This window comes from Aotus nancymaae, unplaced genomic scaffold, assembly GCF_030222135.1.
Source record: "Aotus nancymaae isolate 86718 unplaced genomic scaffold, 86718_ANA_hifiasm-v0.15.2.pri h1tg000094l, whole genome shotgun sequence".
Taxonomy (NCBI): domain Eukaryota; kingdom Metazoa; phylum Chordata; class Mammalia; order Primates; family Aotidae; genus Aotus; species Aotus nancymaae.
Genome location: NW_026988509.1, coordinates 913,127 through 936,221, shown reverse-complemented (window position 1 = coordinate 936,221; position 23,095 = coordinate 913,127). Strand labels below are relative to the sequence as shown.

The 23,095-nt window shown below is 56.9% G+C and overlaps 1 protein-coding gene across 1 annotated transcript in view; it reads right to left on the bottom strand.

The window, feature by feature from the left end:
* Positions 1 to 22,800, bottom strand: part of LOC110568129 (lanosterol synthase) — a 36,733-nt gene extending 13,933 nt beyond the window's left edge. Inside the window, 16 exon segments of the mRNA XM_064369892.1 lie at positions 3,415 to 3,520; positions 4,243 to 4,339; positions 4,964 to 5,113; positions 5,770 to 5,820; positions 7,038 to 7,109; positions 7,853 to 7,909; positions 10,706 to 10,733; positions 11,728 to 11,825; positions 13,119 to 13,237; positions 13,593 to 13,701; positions 14,269 to 14,404; positions 15,621 to 15,717; positions 17,513 to 17,634; positions 19,192 to 19,300; positions 21,750 to 21,888; positions 22,696 to 22,800. Coding sequence (XP_064225962.1) covers positions 3,415 to 3,520; positions 4,243 to 4,339; positions 4,964 to 5,113; positions 5,770 to 5,820; positions 7,038 to 7,109; positions 7,853 to 7,909; positions 10,706 to 10,733; positions 11,728 to 11,825; positions 13,119 to 13,237; positions 13,593 to 13,701; positions 14,269 to 14,404; positions 15,621 to 15,717; positions 17,513 to 17,634; positions 19,192 to 19,300; positions 21,750 to 21,888; positions 22,696 to 22,785 — 1,580 coding nt within the window. The 5' untranslated portion in view covers positions 22,786 to 22,800.
* Between the last annotated feature and the right edge of the window lie 295 nt (positions 22,801 to 23,095).

The window sequence follows — 23,095 nt, the reverse complement described above, 5'->3', positions numbered from 1 at the left end:
CACGGCCCCCCGTGTGCCACATCCAGGATCCGTTTCTACACAGTGACAACAGCTGACATGCGCTTCCCTGGCACCTCTCACAGTCCCTCCACTCTGCCAGGCTGTACTCTTGCCCATGCAGGCAGGGAAAGAGATGAGCAGAGAAGTGACCAGGCCAGGTCAGCCAGGAAGAGGGAGGGTTGGGGGCCCACCCAGGCAGGCAGACCCCAAGCCATACAGCTCTAGGGAATAATAATGGTCATGAATACATATTTACCAAGAAAATACCGGTTAAGGTTAAACTGGGGAAAAAGCTAAAAACAACAATGAAAACGGAAAAACAGCCCAGAGGCTACCGAGTGAAATGACACGACGCCTGTGCTGGAGGAGCACGCTCAATGGTGGGGCTTTGAGAAACCCCACCCAGGCACAGAGTGGGCCAGGCCTGAAGAGGGGCGGCAGACCACCATGGAAATGTGCAGACCAACAGCAGCGGCAGATTCTTACTCAGGGGCGAGGAGGGGGCAACTTAGCCTCTTCTTTGCATTTTTCTGTATTTTGCAAGTCTTGTTTGTAAAGCACCTGCTTTACTTTTATTACAGTGATTTTTAAAAGGTAATATATTTTTTAAAAGGCCAATTCTGTGAGTGTGGCTGAGGACAACGCACGCCCACTCCACACCGCCGGGCAGCACGTGGCCAAGGGCCGTGCCAGGCCAACCCCACTCCACACCGCCGGGCAGCACGTGGCCAAGGGCCGTGCCAGGCCAACCCCACTCCACACCGCCGGGCAGCACGTGGCCAAGGGCCGTGCCAGGCCAACCCCACTGCACACCGCCGGGCAGCACGTGGCCAAGGGCCGTGCCAGGCCAACCCCACTGCACACCGCCGGGCAGCACGTGGCCAAGGGCCGTGCCAGGCCAACCCCACTGCACACCGCCGGGCAGCACGTGGCCAAGGGCCGTGCCAGGCCAACCCCACTCCACACCGCCGGGCAGCACGTGGCCAAGGGCCGTGCCAGGCCAACCCCACTCCACACCGCCGGGCAGCACGTGGCCAAGGGCCGTGCCAGGCCAACCCCACTCCACACCGCCGGGCAGCACGTGGCCAAGGGCCGTGCCAGGCCAACCCCACTCCACAACGCCGGGCAGCACGTGGCCAAAGGCCGTGCCAGGCCATGGAAGACAATGAACACAGTGCTTGCACCTGCGAAGCACAAGAAAACCCCTGCTCCACCCACGGCTTCCAACAAAAACACAACCAGAATATCCTCAGATGTTAAATGAAGCAGCACACTCCCACGTAACTCAGGGTCAGAGAAGAACAGTAGAAACAGAAAACACTTTCAGTATTTGTGCTGCCGCAGCCAGCACCAAACAACAGTTTTAATTGAACGATATATCAAAACTCGTTTATAGCCTCAAGTGCATATTTCAATACAAACCTGAAATCAAATATCTAAGCATTCAAGTTAGAAAAATAAAGGAGAAAGAAAATAGCAAAGGCCAGGTGTGGTGCCTCACACCTGTAATCCCAGCACTTTGGGAGGCCAAGGAAGGTGAATCACCTGAGGTCAGGAATTTGAGACCAGCTTGACCAACATGGTGAAACCCTGTCTCTACTAAAAATACCAAAAATTTAGCTGGGCATTGTGGCGAGCACCTGTATTCCCAGCTACTTGGGGGGCTGAGGCAGGAGAATCACTTGAACCCAGGAGGCAGAGGTTGCAATGAACTGAGATCACACCACTGCACTCCAGCCTGAGTGACACAGCAAGACTCCGCCTCAAAAAATATAAAAAAGAAAAGAAAAGAACAAAGAAAAGAAATTGATGAAACAAAAAATAAACTCTCCTAAAAAACAGAATCAAAGACTAAGACAGTTTTTGTTTTTGTTTTTCAAAAGATCGGCATAAGATCTCAGAAGAAAGAAGAGGATGTCAGCGTTGAGCTCAGAGCCATCTAAGAGGACACGGAACACTCTGCGCCCATCAGTATAAAACTGAGTGGAAAAAGGAAGACTCCCAGACCGACACAAAAATGGAACATCTACTCAGTCCTATAAACTATTAAAGAAATTACACTGCACTCCAGCCTGGGCGACAGAGCAAGACCCCATCTCAAAAAAAAAAAAAAAAGAAATTGAGCTTCTAATTTAAAACCTTTCCTCAAAGAAAACTCCAGGCCCAACTGACATTTCCAGTAATTTTTCCCAAATATTTAAGGCAAAAATATTACGAACATTACATAAATTCTTCCAAAGAGTATTTTAAAAAACATTTTCCAACTGCTTTTCTGAGTTCAGTATCATCTTAACAGGAGAACCTCACAAAGACATTATGTAAAGAAAATTTCATATAATTTTATGTAAAGAAAATTATAGGCCGGGCGCTGTGGCTCACGCCTGTAATCCCAGCACTTTGGGAGGCCGAGGTGGGCGGATCACAAGGTCAAGAGATTGAGACCATCCTGGTGGCCAAAAACACGGTGAAACCCCATCTTTAAAAAAAAGAAAGAAAATTATAGACCATTGTCTCTAGTAACCAGAGCTGTTAAACTCCTAACAAAATATTCCTCAAATTGAATCTAGCAATATATAAAGAGTGCATCATGACCAAGGTGAGTCTACACCAGGTTTAACAAAAGTAAAAACTGTAATCATAGTAGGATAAAGAACCCGCAAAAACCACAAGCCCTTTAACGTACCCTGTGACATAGCAACGACACTCCGAGGTACATGACCGTGAGAAATAAGTACCCAGGAGCCAAGAGTGTTCACAGGAGACGCTTCGTAAAAACCCAGACTGAAATCCTCCCCGGTGCTGAGGACAGGCAGCTAGACAGCACGGCACCTGCATTCAACCAAAGGCCCGAGGGAGAGGACGCTGCTGCTACCCCAGCCACCTGGCTAACCTCGAGCAGATGAGAAGGCAACACGAAGTCCACACCTCAGGATTCCACCTAGACAAGGTTCAGAGCGAGCAACAGAAACCCACAGCCTGGCAGGCGTGCGGGCGGCCCCCTCATGGGGATGCCAGAGGGCTCTGGTGGCATCGCCATGTTCGACGTTGGCACTGGGACCTGTTTGCTTCAGAAGATCAACCTGTGCACTTTCCTGAATATTTGCCACCCTTAAAAACTGCTACTGGAACACAGGTGGAGTCGCGGATGAAATGTCTTTTTAACCTTATTAAAAGATAGGGAGAAAATCCAGTTTTGTGTTGTAATTATGCTATTCTGAGCCCCAGTAGATACTTTGTAGGCTTTAGGGCATATAACTGCATTCAATAACCTCTGCAGGCTCCCACGTCTACGTGAGTTTTGTTTCTGAGATGGGCCGCCAGGGCTGTGCTACAGAATGCTGCGTCTGGGCCTTGGCCCCCAACTTGGCAGCCCCCACACTGAGTGAGAGCATCCCGGGCCGAGGCCCTGCGTACCTGATCTCGGCTGCCCTGTGGTCTGGGAAATGCTTGTGGAAATGCTTAAGTGCCTGCATCACGGCCGAGGTGCACTCCACATACGTGTAGTCAATCATGATGTCCCCTGGGGAAGGGAAGGAAGAACCAAGGTGCTGAGTCTCACCCTGGCTGCCCAGGGCCTACAACTCAGGCCAAATCACGACAAGCAAGAGTGTCGCTGTGTGCAGAACCCGTGCCTGGATGCTGCCTCCCCGACCAACCTCCAGAGCAAACACTGGCCGGCCCAGGACACACACCTGTACTACGAGAGAGCAAAGATGAGGGGAATGCAGCAGAAAGCTGCAATCCCAGCCCAAAAAGCTATGTGTGATGGGTAGGGGACCAGGAAGGGGGCATGTGAGGTGCCCAAAGGTGGACCAGGGGTGAGATCCTGCCCCCAGACCAGTACAGTGGCAGCCATGCACACACAGCAGCCTACCAGCCCATGACGTGGGTCCCCTCAGTCCCCACAGACACCTCCCTGCAGGCGCTCTGGGATCCACGAAGTGGGCTCGCAACACACAGCAGCCTCCACAGAACATAAGCCCTGTGGACTGAGCAGGAGCCAGCCCAGGCTGTGCACCTCACTGGAACCCTCCACCATCCCATCCCCTAGGCCTGACCTGATGCCCTCCTATCCACAACACAGGGATCCGGACACCCCCAGGGATGGAGGAACACAGAACAGCCTGGGCTGAGGGAGGACTCCAGACAGATCTGCTGGTGAACCTGGGCCCTTGCAGCCTCGGGCAAGGGGGAAAAGCTGGCTCCAGGGTTTGTGTACCACGGTGCTGGCCGACCACTCACCAAAGACCTCCGAGGGGTTCAGCAGCTCCAGCAAGCGCCCCCCACGCTTGGTCTCGTAGGTGGAGAACCCTCCGTCGGGATTCCTCATGTTCAGCAGCTGAAATCACAGAGCACCCGAGAACTCACCCACACGATGAGCACACACAGACGCCCAGGCCACAGTGGAGCTTTCTAGAGGCAACACTAGGGCTGACAACCAGTGGGGCAGGAACGGGGGCAAGAAGCCGATTTCCACGTTAACCAACCCCTCAGGTGCCCCGAGCAGCAGCTGCAACCTCAGCCGTCAGGGCCTCCACGCGCAGCCACCTGGGAACACGCCCCTACACGTGCCCATGACTTAGAAACCAAGTGTGTGCTCCTGCCAGAAACACACGCAACAGCCAGATGTGCTGAAAGAATGTGGCACCAAAACCAACGGAAACTCCTCCTTCAGACACCCAGTGGGAAGCACCAGAGAGAAACCCGGGGGCCACACCGGCTCCCGCAAGCATCGTGCCGAGCTGGACACCAGCCCTGCTGTGCAGGGCCCTGTGCAAACAGCACAGCAAGCCCTAGGGGTCCAGCCAGAGCTCACAGTTCTCCACATGCAAACGCCGTCCAAGGACAAGCTCCTACAGCCCGGCTGGATTGTGGGGGGGTGGGGCTCGTGGGGGTGGAGGTGAGCACGCAGCTCATCTGCAGACATGAGCTGTGGACAGGGCTGCTAGGACCACAGCCTTACCACGGCCACCGCATCGCAGAGCCGCTCTTGGGGGATGTGCTCGGTTACATAGGGACACTTCTCCTGCAGGAGCAGCATGGCCTTCAAGGCCTCAGCCGTGCAGTCAGCAACAATCCAGCCACAGTCCAGCGTGCTGAAGGAGAAGCCGCCCTGCAGAACACGACCCGTGACCCTAGGCTGAGGGTGTCCACACCCCAGTCCTCGGAGCCACCCCACAGCCACACACATCACTCCCCACCACAGAGCACCCAGTCAGGACGGGGGCCTATCCACCAAAGGTGTGGGTGCGGCCAGGGACCCAAGCTGGGCACATCTAGATGGAACTCCAGCTTCCAGCACAGAGACCCTCAGAGCGGCAGCTCACACCCTCAACACCTTCAGATCTCACAACGGGACAGGACGGGGCACAGGTGCCCCCCACCCCCACTGTAAACACGCAGCAGCTGCTGTGCTCATGCCTAATTTCACAGAACAGAACGCACCTGTGGTCACAGCCCACCCCGGCTGAGGTCTCTTCCCTCTGCCTTCCCCGGACGCCCTGGCTACAGGGCGTCCTGAAGCCCATATGTGCCATGACCACCTGAACCGCTCTAAGGCACGGCCACATGTGCAAGCAAATGGTGCCCCCATGTGCCAGGCAGCTCAGCAACATGAGGCATGGGCCCCTATGCCAGGCACATCCAAAGACGCCAAGGGAAGAGTCCCGCCTTCAAAGGGAAGGACCAACCTGCTGAGGGCAGCCTCCCCGGGGGATGGGGCAGGGACGGGGCAGGGACGGGGCAGGGACGGGGCCGGCTCCCGCATACCTTGCTCATCTGGCGGTAGTACTTCTGGTAGTCGGGAGGGTTATCTGGGACCTGGGCAGCATGGAGGGCGAATGTGGAAGCAGAGAACATGTCAGCACCGGGGACATCACTGAGACAGACGGGGCAGGACTGGAGAGGCAGGACGTGCCGGCCACAGCCCCCACTGGTGCTGTGAGGCACCAAGGGCCCAAACTGAGAGCTCAGCACCCACTGCTGCTGGGAAACGTGACTGGCCAGCAAGGGCTGAAACTAGCCCAGACGGGAGGCACGTGCCTCCCCTGTGATCTCCCCACTGGCCGAGAGGCAAGGAGGTGGCCCAGGCCTCTGTGGTGTGCTCTGCCAGGGGCTCCCGCTGCCTCCTGAACAACCCCAGCTTCGTGGACCTCAGCTCCTGGGCCGTCTCTCCTGCCTCAATGAGAAGGGAAGAGGCCTGGACTGTAGTAGGGTTCAGTCAACCTCCCCAAGTCTCCATCAACCAGAGCAAGTCCTGGGTAGGAGGCAGGAGGCAGGAGCAGTCCGCTGTAGGGTCAGCCACAGCAGGACAACGCCCCTCCCCTGCCTGAGCCCCAGACGGGTGCCAGCCTTGGCCACACGGAGGCCAGGAACACCCAGAGGGCCTGCAGAAGCAACGTCCTGATGACATCTGAAGGGACATGGTGAGACGGGCTGGGGGGGAGAGGGGCAGCTGTTCCAGGCAGAAGGACACTGGCTGAGGCCGTGGCAGGGACAGTGGGAGACATGGGAGGTTAGGGCGCATGTATGGGATGACTGTGGCTGCAGACTGGGGTGTAGGCGTGTGTGAGACACTGAGGTCAAACTGGGGGCTGGGGCACCATCTGTGGGCAGCTGTCCAGCAGGATGGACAGGGGTTTTCGCTGCAAACAGTCTCAGGAGGGAACGTCCACAGGCTGGCATCACCTCCGTGGGCAGAAGGTGCTTCAGAGACCCAGAGGTGGAGTCTAGGCTGCGCAGCTCAGGGTAAATGGCCCCTATCTGTGCCTGGCTCCTGCACACCATGGCTCCAACGGGAGCAGGACGCAGAACTGCCAGCACCCCCAGCACCCCAGCACCCCGCAGGCCTCACGGAGCTGCTCCGGGTGAGGTCAGCCCAAGGACGGGTGGATGGAACAGGGGTGGGGAGGGGCAACCTGAGAAACCAGCGCAGGGAACGGGGCAGGGTGGAGGTGAGGCGGGCACTTCTGCCTGTAGGAGATCCCAGCCCTGATCCCCCTCTTCAGCCCCCTCAGGGCCCCAGGCACAGGCCTCACCTGCGAGAGCCGCAGGAACTCATGTGCCTTCTGCAGGCAGGACGAAAACTCGGGCCTGTGGTGTCCACCCGCCTGGAAGAGACAGCAGGACAGAGAGGCTGAGCCGTCCTTGCACGGCCACCATGGCTGAGTGGGTCCCCGATGGTCCTGGCCACATCCTGCCCCGACTGGGAACCAGAATGAAACTGGCAGATATCTCCAGAGAGTGCCAGGGTTTCTTGCTGCACTTACCTTTAAAGACAAAAAATCAAAGGTCCATGAGATATGACAAGACGGAAGGGAGCAGAAGAGACCATCTATGGGTGCCAGCACCCCACCCGCCCAGCGAGCGTCTATGCCCAGAGGATCTCCAGCACCCCGGCGTGGGCAGGTCCTTTGAATGGCCCAGCCCTCAGGGCACTCCAGAAACACCTTCAGAATCCCACCAACCTCATTCCCACCAGCATAAAAATCCACTGTTGTTTCTCTGCAGTATTGGCTGGAGAATGCCCATAATGAGCAGTTCCAGTTCCAAGAGGCTGGAGTCCCCCTCCTGCCCATGCTGAGAAACAGCCTTCACCAGGCTCCCCTGCGCACACGACCTCCAGCTCCTGCCCTCCCAAAGCCTCTGACCCAGCCCAACACCCAGGGCTGCTGGGCAAGGCCGCCCCGTCCACAGCACCACCATCTCAACCAGAGGCCAGAGCCCAGGTCACTGGAAACTTCAAGGAGCCACAAGTGTGTGGCCAGCAGTGCTGCCCTCAGGTGGACGCGAGGGCTCACGTGCACAGGAAGGAAGGTCAGCTGAGGCTGAGAAAAGAGAATGAGCCACGAACCTCTAGCAGAGCTTGGATGGCGAAGGCAGTGTCCCAGATCTGTGAGCCGTTGGTACCCTACACACAAAAGACGGGCGTTACAGCAGCAGCAGCCTCCCCCACTCCCACCTACAGCCTCCAGGAGCCGACAGGCCCGAGGGCTGGATGCGAGGGCTCCCATCCAGCCAACACTCAACCTCAGGCTCTGAGCCCTGTGCACCCCTCATGGCTGACAAGGGCCTCAGAGAAGGCTGAGCCCTGCAGGCAGACATGGGTCAGGGAACCCCACCTTTCTTCATGGGCCACCAGGCAGGACACTGTCCCTCTCAGGACACCTGTAGGACTGGACAATCCCCCAGAGGCTCAAGCACCCACACACAGAACATCCAGCTGCCCTCGCCCAGTCAGAGCAGTGCACCTCAGTCATGGTGATGCCTGGAAATGACCCCATTTCTAAGTATACCTGAGGTGATGGAAACTCTGCACAAGGCTGGGAAGGCCCTACCTCAAATGTCACCCCGGACCTGGACTCCCAGATACATACGCTGGTCTCAATTCAAAGGGCCGGTGACCAAACCCCAGTGAGACAGAGCTGGACACTGACCGCAACAGACATGGGGATGGTGGCAGGGGGCGGCAGGGGGCAGAGGCATCCAGACGTCATGCACTGGAGGAACGAGCCAGCGACCACCAGAAAAGCATTCTCGCCAAAGAAACACAACGGGATAAAGCCTCAGTGCATGGCCAGTTCACAAAAACTCAGAGAACAGAGGGAGCAACCGGTCAGATCCGGAACGTGAAGCCCTTCAGGGAGGAGAAAAGAGGCCACGGGAGACTGCTGTGGACGAACAGGAGCTCAGATACCAACACGCGAAGGCCCGTGTGGGCCTGGCCTGAACCCTGACTCACACGCACCAACGGCAACGTGAGGACTACACCCGGGAACCGTCGTGAAGTTTGCTGGGTGTGACAACCACAGAGCAACTCTGTAAAAACACAGAGGCCCTCATTAGCCCGAGGTGCACTGAAGAGAGGGCGCAGCGGGGGGCTGGTCAGGGAGGGGCAGGGAGGCCAGGGCCTGCTCTGGGGCCGTTACTCATGTAACTCATCCACTTTGCATGTGTTTAGAAAACCATTTCACAAAACATGGACCGTGTCCAGGGAGCCTCGGGGGAGCTCAAGGCCAGCTGGGTGAAAGCCCATGGCTGGGGAAACCTGGCATCAAGAGTAGCCCTGGGGCGGGCAGTGCTGGGCCCCTGTGTGTCCATCACAAACATGACACCCCGGACACCTCTGGAGACTCCACATTTCCACACTGAACCAGGTGGGGGACAGAAGACAGACCCGCAGGGCATAACCCTCACCAGACCACAACACACAGGGCAACACTGTCTGGGCTTCTGACACACCCACTGTGATAATGCACAAAGGGGCACAGGCTCAGCCCAGCTGGACAGAACTGGGGTCTACAGGGCCCCCAGAGCCAGGACAGGACCAGGGTCAGCCAGGACCCCGCCCTCAACACTGCCCTGCTGCCCCCAGGGCCACACCCAGGACAGCACCATCTACAAAATCTAGACGCTGAGCGGGACGGCGTAGAGAAGGACCCGCAGTACACGGCATAGACAGTGCAGGCAGGGAGCCCACGGTTCCTGTGCAGCGGGCTGTTCTCCTCCCACCTCGATGACCAACCCGCTCTGTAGAGCAATGACCTGGAGACCACCACAACCTCCACCCGGAGCAGGCCACACCCAGGCGGATGCTTCCGACGTCACAGACCGTATAGCAGAACACAGCGCTGGCCCTTCCTAACGCAGCTCTCGGCTACTCTAGCCCACAGACTTCTGGGAAATCTGAGACACCTCGGGCCTCCCCCACAGTGGTGGCAGACGCACAACCCCTGGAGGGCAAGGACACGGTCAGGCATCCGTGCCTGGAAACAAGTGTATCTTCTAAAAGCTCAGGGAAGGATCCAGAAAGAAACCGACTAACGCCACGTGGCCAAGTGTCCAGCACACCCGCCTGCTCCTCCTCTCCCTGGACGTGGCGATGGCTGCCTGCCTCCCTCCCTCGTGCTTGGTGCCCCTCATGACTGGGTTCCAGCCCACTTAGGGCAAGTTCCCAGGCAGCTCCCAGGCCCAGCCACATGCCACCACGGCCCTCCAGGCTCCTGTCCTGTGCACCCACAACCTTAAGAAGGAGCCTCTTAAGAGTGTCGCTGGGCGCAATGGCTCACGCCTGTAATGCCAGCACTTTGGGAGACTAAGGCAGGCGTATCACCTGAGGTCAGGAGTTCGAGACCAGCCTGGCCAACATGGTGAAACCCTTGTCTCTACTAAAATACAAAAATTAGCCGGGCGTGGTGCTGCATGCCTGTAATCCCAGCTACTAGGGAAGCTAAGGCAGGAGAATCACCTGAACCTGGGAGGTGGAGGTTGCAGTGAGCCGAGATTGAGCCACTGCACTCCAGCCTGGGCAATAGAGCGAGACTCCATCTCAACAACAGCAGCAAAAAGAGTGCATGGAGGAGAGGCCCCCACTAACCAGAGCCGCCTCCTGCCACGGTAACAAGAGGAGAGCGTCTGCAGCTCCGGGTCTGTCGTTACACGGGTGGGCCCACTCGGACCATCAGGGCAAAGAGCAAACAGGACAGCTGCAGACAGACACTCGAGAACTGTGGGCACCCACACAGGGACCGACGGCACCCACGGGGACACAGCCAGAGGCCTCGACTGACTCAGCGTCCGGTCACACGCTGCCGGGACTTGGTCCAGGAGGAGTTATTTCTGCATCTTAATGAACCCAGAAGGAAAAGTAATGAAGGGTAGAAATGACTGCAAAGGAATCTGGCAGCCGCAGTCCTGCAGCCCTTACCTGCATTTTCATGCCGTCAAGGCCCATCCTGTGAGGACAAAAATGCCCAAGTCAGGCGCAAGGAGAAAGCTGGAAGCCCAGCCGGCTACCCAGACCCTGCACTCAGGGAGGTCCCAGGGAGGGCATCTGTCCCCTCCCCCAAGGCCTGGCACTGGCCTGGATGCCGCCCCAGCTGGGCTGCTGGGCTGCTAGACTCCTGGGCGTGAGGCCCACACGCTAGAGAAGACAGGACACACTCACCCAGGAAGGGCGCACCCAAGCCAAAGGGCGGCAGGAGGCTCCCCAACCCCCGACCCCCGACCCCAGGCCGCCTCAGCCCTGCTGCCCGTGTTCGGTGCTGTGGGACCAACCAGGGCTTCCCACCGTGGGACCGTGCTGTGCCATCCACGACAGGGGCCCACCTTCAGGGCATACTCCATGGCTGACAAGCTCCCCTTGTCCACAGGCCTTCCTGACGCCAACCTGCACCTGCCCTGCTGCCCACCACACCCCTCCTCACTCTACCTTCTAGGACCACCCCACTCTTCGACTGGGTGGCAAATCTTCCAAGTCAAAGACAACCCTCGGTGACACTACTGGTCCCTGGTGGTGTTCCTTGTTGGTGTTCCCTGGTGGTGTTCTCTGGCGGTGTTGCCTGGTGCTGTTTCCTGGCGGTGTTCCCTGGTGGTGTTCCCTGGCGGTGTTCCTTGTTGGTGTTCCCTGGTGGTGTTCCTTAGCAGTGTTCCCTGGTGGTGGGTGCTCCCTGGTGGTGTTCCCTGGTGGTGGGTGCTCCCTGGTGGTGTTCCCTGGTGGTGTTCCTTAGCGGTGTTCCCTGGTGGTGTTCCCTGGCGGTGTTCCCTAGCGGTGTTCCCTGGTGGTGTTCCCTGGCGGTGTTCCCTGGCAGTGTTCCCTGGCGGTGTTCCCTGGCGGTGTTCCCAGATGGCACCGTGGTGGCCCCCTCACTGGGATACGGCCGAGGCTCAGATCCAGCCTTCGTGTGGCTGCACTGAGAGGCCTCACCAGCACATCCCAGCCACACTCACCAGAGATAGTCCGGGATTCTGGAGACGTGCTCCTGGAAGGCAGGGGAGGTGGGCCCGTCCACATACCAGCGCACAAGCATGTTGATGGTTTTCGAGATCTGCCGGAGACACGGCCCTGTCAGGGCTCTGATCCAGACCCACAGCAGCCCCCAGGGACAGGGTCCCATGCAGCTCACTCAGGGCCAGGAAAGGGGCCTTCTGCTCTAACGGGCGGGACCGAGCGAGGATGGACAACAACTGTGTACCCAGGACCTGACTCAGACACAGGCAGTGTCAGCTAAGGCCATGGCCTGGCTTAGGATGAGGAGGGACCGCACTCCATCAGTGAGAAGTGAAGGGTTCCAGGAGAAGCCACACGGGTCAGCCCACAACCAGAGGGGCATGGGCTGTCAGGCGCCTTAGAAACAACACAGGGGACAGAGGCAGGGCCCGAGGGGCCCAGGAAGAGGTGTGGACATGGGACTGCAGTAGCAGGAAATGTCTGCTCCCCTCCTTCCTCAGAGCAGACTGTTCCAGAGGCCCCTACTTCTTATTTTTGGATCTTACAAGTCAAGATCCAATTGCAAGCATGTTTCTAACGTGCTTAGTACAGATGTGCTCTATATGGGATTGAACCGAAACCCACACAGAACCACGTCACTGCTGACCGGAAAACAGAGGACCTGCTGCAAGGTCAGTCGGGATTTGTGATTCACTGAGGTGGCATCAGGCCCAGAAAACCCGAGATGCGGCATCAGGGTGGGACTCAGTGGCCCAGTGCCACCGGGGTACATCCAGAGAATGCCAAGGCCAACCCACTACACCGCAGCAGCTACGGCACAGCCCAGGGGCTGCTGACTCTGTCAGGAGGCGGCCCTGCGCCAGCACAGCCCGGGACTGCACCCTCCAAGGCCACTGAACTAGCCCATACCTGGCCCCCCGCGGGCCCCACAGAAGAGAGAGGTCCGAGTCCCTGGTTAGGCAGGAGGAATCAGGAGTGGAACCCGAGGACCCTGCTACTCCCACCCACCCTGGGCTTCTCTAAACCCCCTGGGAGAAGGACAAATAATCAACTATTTGGGGAGGGGAATTCGGAAGGAACCAAGTGAGAAAAAAACGCCCCTCCCAGCTGGCCAGAAAGATCTCAGGAAGGGCCTCCAGGAGAGGACCAGGCACCCCCCAGGGCAAGAGCAACTGGAGAACAGGAGGGAGGGTCGAGTGTAGGGGGGCGGCTTCGCTGAGCTGGGCGTGCAGGGAACCAGGACAGAAGTCCTCAAACGCCTGTGGGATCTGAGGGCCACCTCCCAAATGGCGGTGCACTAGGCTCCAGGAGACCCTACTCCCAGCTCATGGACTTTACTCTGGACCCCAACCCCCAGCGGCTGCAGCCAGAGGCCGGCGGAGGCACTGACCGGGCCGATGCTGATGCTCTTGGTGAATCGGTCGTCAGCCGCGATGTGCTCATACAGCCGCTGCACGGCCTGCTCCCGCAGGCGGACACTGTGGTGGCTCTCGTACAGGTTGAGGAACGCTGCAGGGGACAGGGGTCAGTGGACGCCAGGCACCAGGACCCTGGTCTCCGCCTGGAGCCCCGCGCACCTGGACTTGCCCTTCCCCAGGGTTCCCCTTCCCCACCGCCAGACTTGGTTGTTGAGCTCCTCCTTCCCTGCCCAGGAGGGGCGCCCCACACCTCCTACACACACCCTTGCTCGGGATGGGCTCCTGAGACTGGAAGTCAGCCCTGCCGGTTCTCGGGGTGGAAGGGCCCGCCTCCTGGGGCCTGGCACAAAGATGGCCCAGTGGTGCCACTGGCAGGGGATGAGTTCATGAATGAGTGGGACAGCCCGACCACGGGCTGCCCTGCCAGCCCCTCAGGAGGCACTCACCATATACCACATGGAGCAGCCAGCTGTGCGGTGTATACAGCTCGTCTGGGGCCACGTTGTTCCTCTGCGCCTGCCAGTTGATGCTGGCGAAGTCCTCCACATAGAGCTCCTGGTGGGGGCAGCTGGCTAGCCTGGCTCAAACCAGGAGGGGCAGTCTCCCACCACCCACCCTCAGGGCCCTGGACCAGCCCCTTCCTGGGTGTGTGTCGGGGGGCCCTCCAGCAACTGACCCTGAGGGTACATGAAGGCCTGGCCATTGTGGCTATGTGCGGACCACTCTGTGGAGTTCCCCAACTCCATGAGCCCCAGGCCTACCCAGAAGCTCATTTCCTCCCTCTGCCCCTCCTCCTTCCCCAGGGCAGGCCTGATAGACATCCTGCACCTCAAACCCCGCCTCAGGGCCTGCTTCCTGAGGACACAGTGTACATCTGCCTCCTGCATCTCTTGAGTCCTGGATGTCCCCCTAAGAACCCCGGGCAACGGCTGCTGCCTGTCCCATAGCACGAGTCCCCTCTGGGCAGAGCTTGGAGGAAGGTGGAGGCCCACTGTGCTCACAGGGCTCTCAGTTCCACAGGGCCCCCAGGTGAGCGGACAGGTGTGGTGAGATTCCAGGAGCCCCAGGCCCTATGGGTCCCAGCCCCAGAAGCCTTCGCTTTGTTCCCTGATGAGGTCCTACCTGGCGGAGGCTCTGGATGAGCGGGTCCTCCGTGGCACTCAGCCGAACAGCGTAGCAGTAGCTCATGGGCAGGTAGACCTGCCGGCAGTGGCACCACAGTGTGGAGGGGTGTGCCGGTGCCCAGTCAGGAAACAGCCTGGGGCAACAGCAGGAGTCAGTGGGAGACCCGCAAGACGGAAGCCTGCCACTCCACCAGGATCCACACCTTGGGCCCTTCCAAGCACGGACACAGGTGGGTGGCTGTTCCCCACCGCATCAGTGCACCTGCGGCATTTCTCAACCGTGCTGCTGAGGGGGACAGTCGAGCCATCAGTGCACTCCCCAGGGAGCTGCACCTCCTGGTTCAGTTAGCATTTTGTACCCTACAGCCAGGTGAGGGAGCTCCTAAATGCTTAGGATTGTCTGTGGGTTTCTTAGCTGCAACAAACATACCTTGGTAACGTAAAACATCAACAAGGGGAATATGGGGTGAGGGCCCCAGCGAATACTCTTGGCTCTCTTTGCAACTTTTCCAGAAATTGGAAACTATTCCAAAATTTAAAGTTTACTTTCAGGCTAGGCAATCCTATCACTTTGAGAGGCTGAGGTGGGCAGATCACGAGATCAAGAGATCAAGACCATCCTGGCCAACATGGTGAAACCCTGTCTCCAATAAAAATACAAAAATTAGCTGGGCACGATGGCGCATGGCTGTAGTCCGAGCTACTTGGGAGGCTGAGGCAGGAGAATCACTTGAACCCAGGAGCCAGAAGTTGCAGTGACCTGAGATCATGCCACTGCACTCCAGCCTGAGTGACAGAGCGAGACTCTGTCACAAAAAAAAAAAAAAAAAAAAAAAGACACTAGATAATAAGAAATTAATGTTGGCTTTGCTGGGTATTTAAAAGCATTCGGTTCTGTTTAGAAAAACAAACACTGATCTTTTAAAGGCAAGCACACTGGGTCCGCAGGTGAGGTGTGACGCTGGGACACGTTTCACATTCCGCAGCAAAGGAGACAAGGTCAGCAACAGCAGCACAGGACGCCCCTGCGCAGGCTGCAGGAGGGACAGCTCCTTCTACTTCTACAGATGCTCAGTTTCCCACAAGATGCAAGCCACCCCGCCCTGCCTGTAGCCTGACTCAGGGTACCCCCATCCACAGCACAGCCGCCTTCCTGCCAAGCTGGGAACCCCCTTTCTGTATCCCTGTAGGACTCAGCTCGATCAAGGACCCCGCCAGGAGCCTAACTGCACCCACCCACAGAACCACCACCCCTCTCTGTCTAACAGCCTGCACCTGACCACTGTCCCTGTCACTCTACTCTTCAGGGAAGCAGCAGCCACCCGACGACCAAGCCAACAGCAGGCATACCACATCTCTGGGAACAGGGTATTGAGGCCTTCCCAGCTGTAAACATTCAGGACAGCCAGCCAGAACTTCCCCCAGGAGGAGATGGCCACAGCACCACCTGAGAGGAAAGAGAATAGGCCCGTGTCATCTGCTTCTTGTCAGCAGAGCCCACGCTGTCTGTAGCTGGGAAGCTTCGCCCTCCAGGAGTCAAGCGTGCCCCTCTCCATGAGCCAAGGGCAGCCTCATGCGATCTTGCAAGCCCACGTGAGAAGCAGGTTCCAGAGTGCTCAGAAATGCCCTGGACGCACGGCCCCTAGGTGAAACCAGTGGCTTTCCTGGGAGTGTTTCCAGCCCCAGGAGAGGTGTTTCCAACCCCTGGCCCCAGGAAGGAGCACATGAAGACAGCCACCTGGAAGGTCCAGGGACACCTCAGTGCTCAGGCGAGCGAGGGGCCCAGGTGCACACGTGCCTGGAGAAGGCGATGAGCGGCAGTGAGAGCGCGCACTCGGCCTCGCACTCTGAGCCAAGCCTGAGCTGCCCCAGTCTGTCATGTCCACTTGGCAGACTGGTCCTGCACGGGAACAATGACAAGCCCCAGACTCCAGAGCAGCTCCGGCACACTGGCCCCACGTGCCAGAGCCACTTCCAGCAGCACTCAGTTCCGGCACAGCCACGCTGTCTAAACATACTGCTGAGGAGTCCCTGCTCCAAACCCCAAAGGGTATGCAAAAGCCAGCAACACCCACGAAGCTACTGAAGTGCAGCCTGAACACATTCCTCCACCAGGCAGGCGCCAGGACTGTGGCGGGGAACCAGTCAGCAGCCTTGGGAACACAGCATCGAAGACACCAAAGGCTGACAGTGAACTGATGACAACAGTGACAAGCTCATGAAGGAAGGAGGCAGGGTCTCATGGGAATGCATTACAGGACACTCCACCTGGCACGGCAGGTCAGGAAGGGGCCCTCGAAGAAGTAACACTGCAAGTGTGAGCCACAGGGGCGGGAGTGGAAGGTAAGAGGCTCCAGTGCATGGTGAGCCCTGGTGTTGTAAGGACCTTTGAGGAGCTCACAGGTCACCCCTGTGCATGCAGCAGAGAGCAGGCAGGCATGATGGGCTACGGAAGGTCTGGGAAAGGCCGGGGGCAAAAACCAGGCCAGGCTCTGCAGAGCCACAACATGAGCTAGACTTTCTTGGAGCAGCAGGAGCCATGGATTCCCTCGGCTGAAATCACCGTCAGGGCCGACAGGCAAGAGGAGAGGTAGCCAGGCCAGGCTTGACAGGTGCAAGCTGCACGGCTGCCCCCGCCTGCAGCCAGGCTGCCCCCAGAAGGTGGCTTCCTGTGTTCTTCCTCAAGCAACATATTAATGTGTTTCGTTTAAGTCTTGGTCAATTCAGGAAACAAATGATTACCTGGTTGTCTTAATTTGCTTTGCTTTTTTTTTTTTTTTAAGAGACACGGTCTCACTCTGCCACCCAGGCTGGAGTGCAGTGGTACAATCAGCTCACTGCAACCCAGAACTCCTGGGCTCAAGTGATCCTCCTGCCTTATTAGCCTACAAGTAGCTGGGACCACAGGTGCATACCATCACACCTGGCTAATATTTTATTGTTTTTGTAAAGACAGGGTCTCACTATGTTGCCCAGGCTGGCCTCAAACTCCTAGGCTCACCTTAGTCTCCCAAAGTGCTGGAATTACAGGCATGAGCCACTGTACCTGGCTCTCAATTTGCTTTTTAAGAAATTATGCATCGGTTAAACAGTTTCTGCCTATTTCTGCTTTGACAAATTCCCTGTTGATGTGTTTTGCCCACTGTTTCATCTGGAGGTGCACCTTTCTATATCTCGTTTGTGAGAGCTCGTTATAGAGCTGACATGATCCCTTGACCCAGCACGTGCTGCACGGGGCATACCTTTCTTGTGAAGAAGGTTCCGGGCGCGTACCACGTCAGGATCTTCAGGCCCAACACCCAGAATTCTGAGACAGACATAGTTGAGTGCAGTCCCAAACACAGTGGACTTATCCTCAATGTGCCTACGGGAGCAGAGCACAGGTGGGAAACTGGTATCTGTCCTTACTTCTAAGAAATAAAGCAAAACTTTCTGGAGTTTCCTCAGCAAACTAAGAATGCCAACATCCCTTACCCTGACATAACACGCCAACACAGGAGACACCTGAGCGGCCGCTCTCCAGTTCATGCACCTCCCACGCCACCCGAGCCCCGCTCCATCCACCTAGCCCGCCTGCTCGACACCTTCCCGAGGGCGGTCCACTCTGGGCTACGGCTCTGCTCCCAGTGTGTGCCACGCTGCAGGAAAGCTGTCCAGCTGCCTCCACCTGCTGCCAGCCCAGAGTCCGTGTGGGGAAGCCCTGCAAGAGCTGAGGCAAGAGTCTGAGGCCTCAGTCAGTTTTCATATAAATACTGAATTAGAAAAGAATTAGAGATAAAGTTACATAGTTATTCCTATATATAATCAAAATCACATAACTATTTACATGCAATCATAAATATATACATATATACAATCATATCATCTCTAATTTTACTAGTAAGTCTCAGGTCATGAAGTAGTCCTTCTCTCCAGGTGTGAAGACAAGAAACTGTGGAAATAAAGACACAAGACACAGAGATAGAGAAAAGAGAGTTTGGGCCAGGGGTCCACCGCTACCAAATCTTGGAGACCGGCGGTGCACCCGAGGGCCTGGACACTCTGACTTTTACTGAGTACTAAGCAGGAAGCAGGGTAGAAAGGCTGAGGCAACGGTGGTCAGTGACAGGGTCAGGTAAGTCACATGTCTTGGAGACAGGGGCTCAGGATTTTCAAGAAGCCGAGGCGAGGAGAAAACCTAATGCGTCAGCACTTTTTTCACACTTGTCAAGAATATCAAGGACATTAAAATTTATTTTACTATTACTAATTCTTATCTGAGAAGAAAGAGAAGAACCAGGTGCTGACGCAGAACGTGAAAGTAGACGTGGAACGTGACCGCTGAGGCACAGCGTCACACAGAGACAATTAAGTCCCCCGGACGTCTGCGGGCCTCCCTGACAGCCGCCAGGCCTACCACAAGAGCTTGGAGAAGTGGAGTTTTCTCCTCACTCCCCCGAGGAAGGCGACGTCTCAGTCATCTTGGACGTCTCCGTCCCTAGCTGGCTAAACAGCAGGCACTTTCCCAGCGCTGGCACTGCCGCACGGCCGAGGCGTCCTCCAGCAGCCCTTATGCGGGCGTGACAGAGGGCTTAGAGTATCTACCTTAGGGTCACCTCTTTCCCAACACCACTTCGGTTCCATACTTCTTGACCTGAGACTTATTAGTGAGATTAAAGATTACACGATTGTCTATACGTATATTTATGATTAATGTGAATAGCTATGGGATTCTTTATGACCATATATAGGAATAACTATGACGCCAAGGCCCCACCTGCACAGCCTCAGCCCACTCCCGTCCTGCTAGGCTCTCCCCAACCCACCCCAGGCCCATAGCTGCCATCCTCCTACCCCCCTGGCAGCTGCCTGGAAACCCAAGCATCTCCCACATGAGAACGCACACGTACGTGTGCAGTGACACCGGGGCAGGCACACTCACAGGCCCCAGCCGCCGTCGGGTAGCTGCACTGACCGCAGATACCGCGCAATCTCTTCTCTGTATCCGGCTGGCAGAGGGATGCGTGCCACGTGGCAAGTGATCAGGAGGCCTGTGTGGCAGGAGAGATGTTCCTCGCTTTGGGGAGGTGGGCATCGCTGCTAAGACCAGGCCCCTTTCCTCCTGAGTACCCCACTCCAACAGGGAGCTACCTACTTCCCATAAAAACACCCCTGGAAAGGCAATTCCTCCCAGGCCAACAGGCACTTTGGGCACAGGGCCAGAGAAGACGTCAGCCACAGCACAGGCGATGCTCCCTGCCTAGGGCCTGCAGAGCCCACTCAGCCACGCCTGGCTCGCATGACCCTCTGGGTCAGAGAAACACCAAACACTGCACAGCACCTCAGGAAGGCCTCCCCCAAGTGCCCCGAAGGTCCAAAAGGAACCAGCACTTTAGATCAGTGGACCCTCCATGAGGGGAGAGTGTTGGTCTTGCTTTAACATCTGCTGGGAAAAAAATACAAAATTGCTCACCCTTGGATGGGGTAATACCTACTTGCTTATTCATATTTTTCTGTTTCATAGATTTTTTTATAAGCATATGCCGCTTTGCAAATGTCAGTGGGGAGGGAGCGACAATAAATATTATCTACTAAGAACCTCCGTCCCCAGCCTGGTCCTCTCAGGCACGGTGCTCACAGGCCACCCTCCACCTCCACTCCCCATGCTTGGTTCCATCAGCCATGCGCCCCCAGAGCCTGGCATGGGGCAGGTCTCAGGGCAGACCCCAGCCACATGTGCCATGGAATGAATGCCTGACTCTGGCTTAGAGCATCAGAAGCCCTAGTGGACAAAGCATACAGACATGCCCTGGAAGGAGAGATGGGCTGAGAAACACTGCACGGGTTCACATAAAATGAGCTATCCCAAAACACGCCCGTCTCTTCCTATCAGTTATGATGCTGTTAGGACAGGGAAATGTGCAGACAGGAGCAGAGCCGGTCTGCAGAGCCAGCATCTTCCTTATCTTATAGGCAAGGAAACTGAGGCACAGCCAGTAAATGGTGGGGCTAGGTCAGAGCCCTTTCAGTGCTCACCACAGTGCTGCCCAGTGCCACACAGGCACACTCGACGGGAGCTGTCTACACAGGATCGTGGACTCCAGGAGCATTTTCCAAAGTCCAGAAAGAAGGAAGAAAAGACCCAACTCACAGCCAGCCCACAGGAAGGGTCCCAGCAAGCTCAGCCCAGAGCCAAAGCAGCAAGAACAAAACAACACAGTAACCCCACTGACCAAACACCACAGCGTGCCTGACACTGCACATAACCAAACCTGATTCCAATCCAGTCACAGATGAGGCTACAGAGGCAAAGTGAGGCTGACTCATCTCCTGACCAACTCTATGTCATCGTCTTACCATGAGCCAAGGGAAGAAAGAGCACCTCAACTTCCCCTAACGACAGGCCCTCAAATCCCAGGACAGAAAAACTCAGTGCTGTACAGTCCAGGTGGCAGCAGGGCTGGGAGTCAAAGCAGAGATGGAATCCCAGTGCTCATCTTGCTAGTCTGGTGGCCTGGAATAAATATGCCTCGGTTTCCTAATGGATCCCATTAGGCTTATTCTAAGGACTAAAAGAAGAGCAGGCCTTGAGGAGGGCTTGGACTGCAGTAAACACCATGGAACCATTTTTAACATTAAAGGCCAACTCTTCCCAAACTAACACGTAAGCCCGATGCAACTTCATTCAAAGTCCCAACAGGTTTTATTCTGGGACAGAATCAGGATAAAGGCAATTTGGATGAGTAAATGGATAGACACAGCTAAGAGATGTTTTAAAAAGAAAGGCGACGAAGGTATATAAGAACTTTAAATCGACAGCGTGGTAAAAGAAAACGACGTATCAATGAGCTATCACGGAAAGAAACCCTACTTATGTAGGAACTCACGTCAGTGAAACAATGTGAGCACAAGTCCTAGGGAGAAGGTCCTATCGCGTAGGGAATTTCCCATTTTACAAGGCTGAGGATTTCTGTGAAGAAACACTCCCAGGATGCAAAATAGTCTCGTGTAGCCAAAGCAGTTCAGTACCCAGGCAGTCCAACTGCTATCCCCCTCCTACTCACTGGTCTGAACCTGAAGCTCCCCTGCATGAGCTCCCCTGCAATAGCTCAAGATAAGTTCACAGCAGTTATCAGCTTCCCACCCACCACTCGGCCCACCTACAGCCCCTTGGCATAGGCTGGGCCTTCCACCTGGAATGCCCATCCCACTCTGTGCTGAGACTTCAAAGCCCACCTTCCTCCTCCCTCAAGGCAACAGACCCCTAGAGAACCACTTGCTTCCCTTATCAGAGGGCCTGTCATCCTACATGGCCAAGGCTAGCTGATCCCCTAGCACCGACAGCACGTGGACTTTGACACGGGGCAGAGTTTGCTAGTCCTTTCCTATGTAAGCTCCCGGATTTTCACCTCTTCATCAAAACCCTAGACCAGGCTGGGCCAGGATCCCAAGGATGACCCAGGGTGGCCGCACCCTCAGGCTGGGGCAGCACACTCCTACCTGGCAGGAGGAAAAGTGGGCCACCGTAATCACCCGTCCAGTGCCCATCCTCAGCCTGCAGCCCCATGTAAAACGTCATCCCGTTCAGAGCCCCCTCGCAGGCGGTGTGGGCTTTGGGCAAGTCCTTAAAGTAATTCTTCTGTAAAGAGACCAAAAAAAAAAAAAAAGAGAGAGAGAGAGAGCGAGCTGAGGGTCCTGCTGCCCGGCCAGAGGAGCCCTCCTCACACACAGCCCAAGTCAAAATAGTGAATCTAAATTACTGTAAAAGTTTCAGCTGTTTCCATCAAAAGTATGAAACTCTGATGCGCGTATCACATCTCGGCAAAGTAAAAGGACAGTTCCACATTTTCATTGCTTTACTTTCCAGTCACGGATTCTTCACAACTTCTCCAAGATGTCTATATAAACCAGGCACCAAAGGGTGGGGCGGGGCACGGATGCCCCCTGGGTCCTGGACTCGAGCCTCTCAGAAAGGGCCCAAAGGATGGCACAGCCTCTCCCACGGCGGCCAGGGCTTGGCGGAGACCAGCCAAATCTCTTACAACGCACGCAACTAAGACACTGGGTCCAAAAACTTTTTGTGCATAAAAACAAAATTACGGCCGGGCGCGGTGGCTCACGCCTGTAATCCAAGCACTTTGGAGGCCAAAGCGGGCGGATCACCTGAGGTCGGGAGTTCAAGACCGGCCTGACCAACATGGTGAAACCCCGTCTTCAAAAAAAAAAAAAAAAAAAGTTACAAGTGTCTTTGTAAGTCAGAAATTATCTCAAAATAAGATGCTAAAAAACAACATCAGGAGTGTCCTGTGCGTGGCATGGAGACGAAGGGGCCGCGCTCGCAGCTCTCCCGGGCGCTCGCAGCACCCACCCTTCCGAGAGAAACCAGCTCCTCGCGGCTCCCCGCTCAGCGCCCCGCGGGGTCCCAGCGCTCGCGGACGCCACTTACGGTGTCCAGCCCCAGGGCGTGGGCCTCCAGGCCGGTCTGCCCGCGGCCGGCGCGCTCGTCCTGCAGGTAGGTCCACGTCTGCCGGCCCATCTCGCAGCTGAGCCGCCAGCGCCCGAGGTCAGTGGCGGGCTCGGTCTTGTAGGGGCCCCCTCGGCGCCGCAGACACCTGAGGGCCACCGGCCATCAGCGACCCCGGCCCCGCCCCCCCGGCCGCCGGCCCACTGCCCGCGGCGCGCTCTCCTCAGCACCCAGGACCACCCCGCATTCGCCAGGGGCCCGGGGCGCGGGGACTCACGTGCCGCCCGCCGTCGCCGCGGCCGAGCTCTACGCCGCACGCCGCACGCCGCCCGCTCCCGGACAGGCCGCCCGGCCCCGCCTCCCTCACGCGCACTACGCAGGC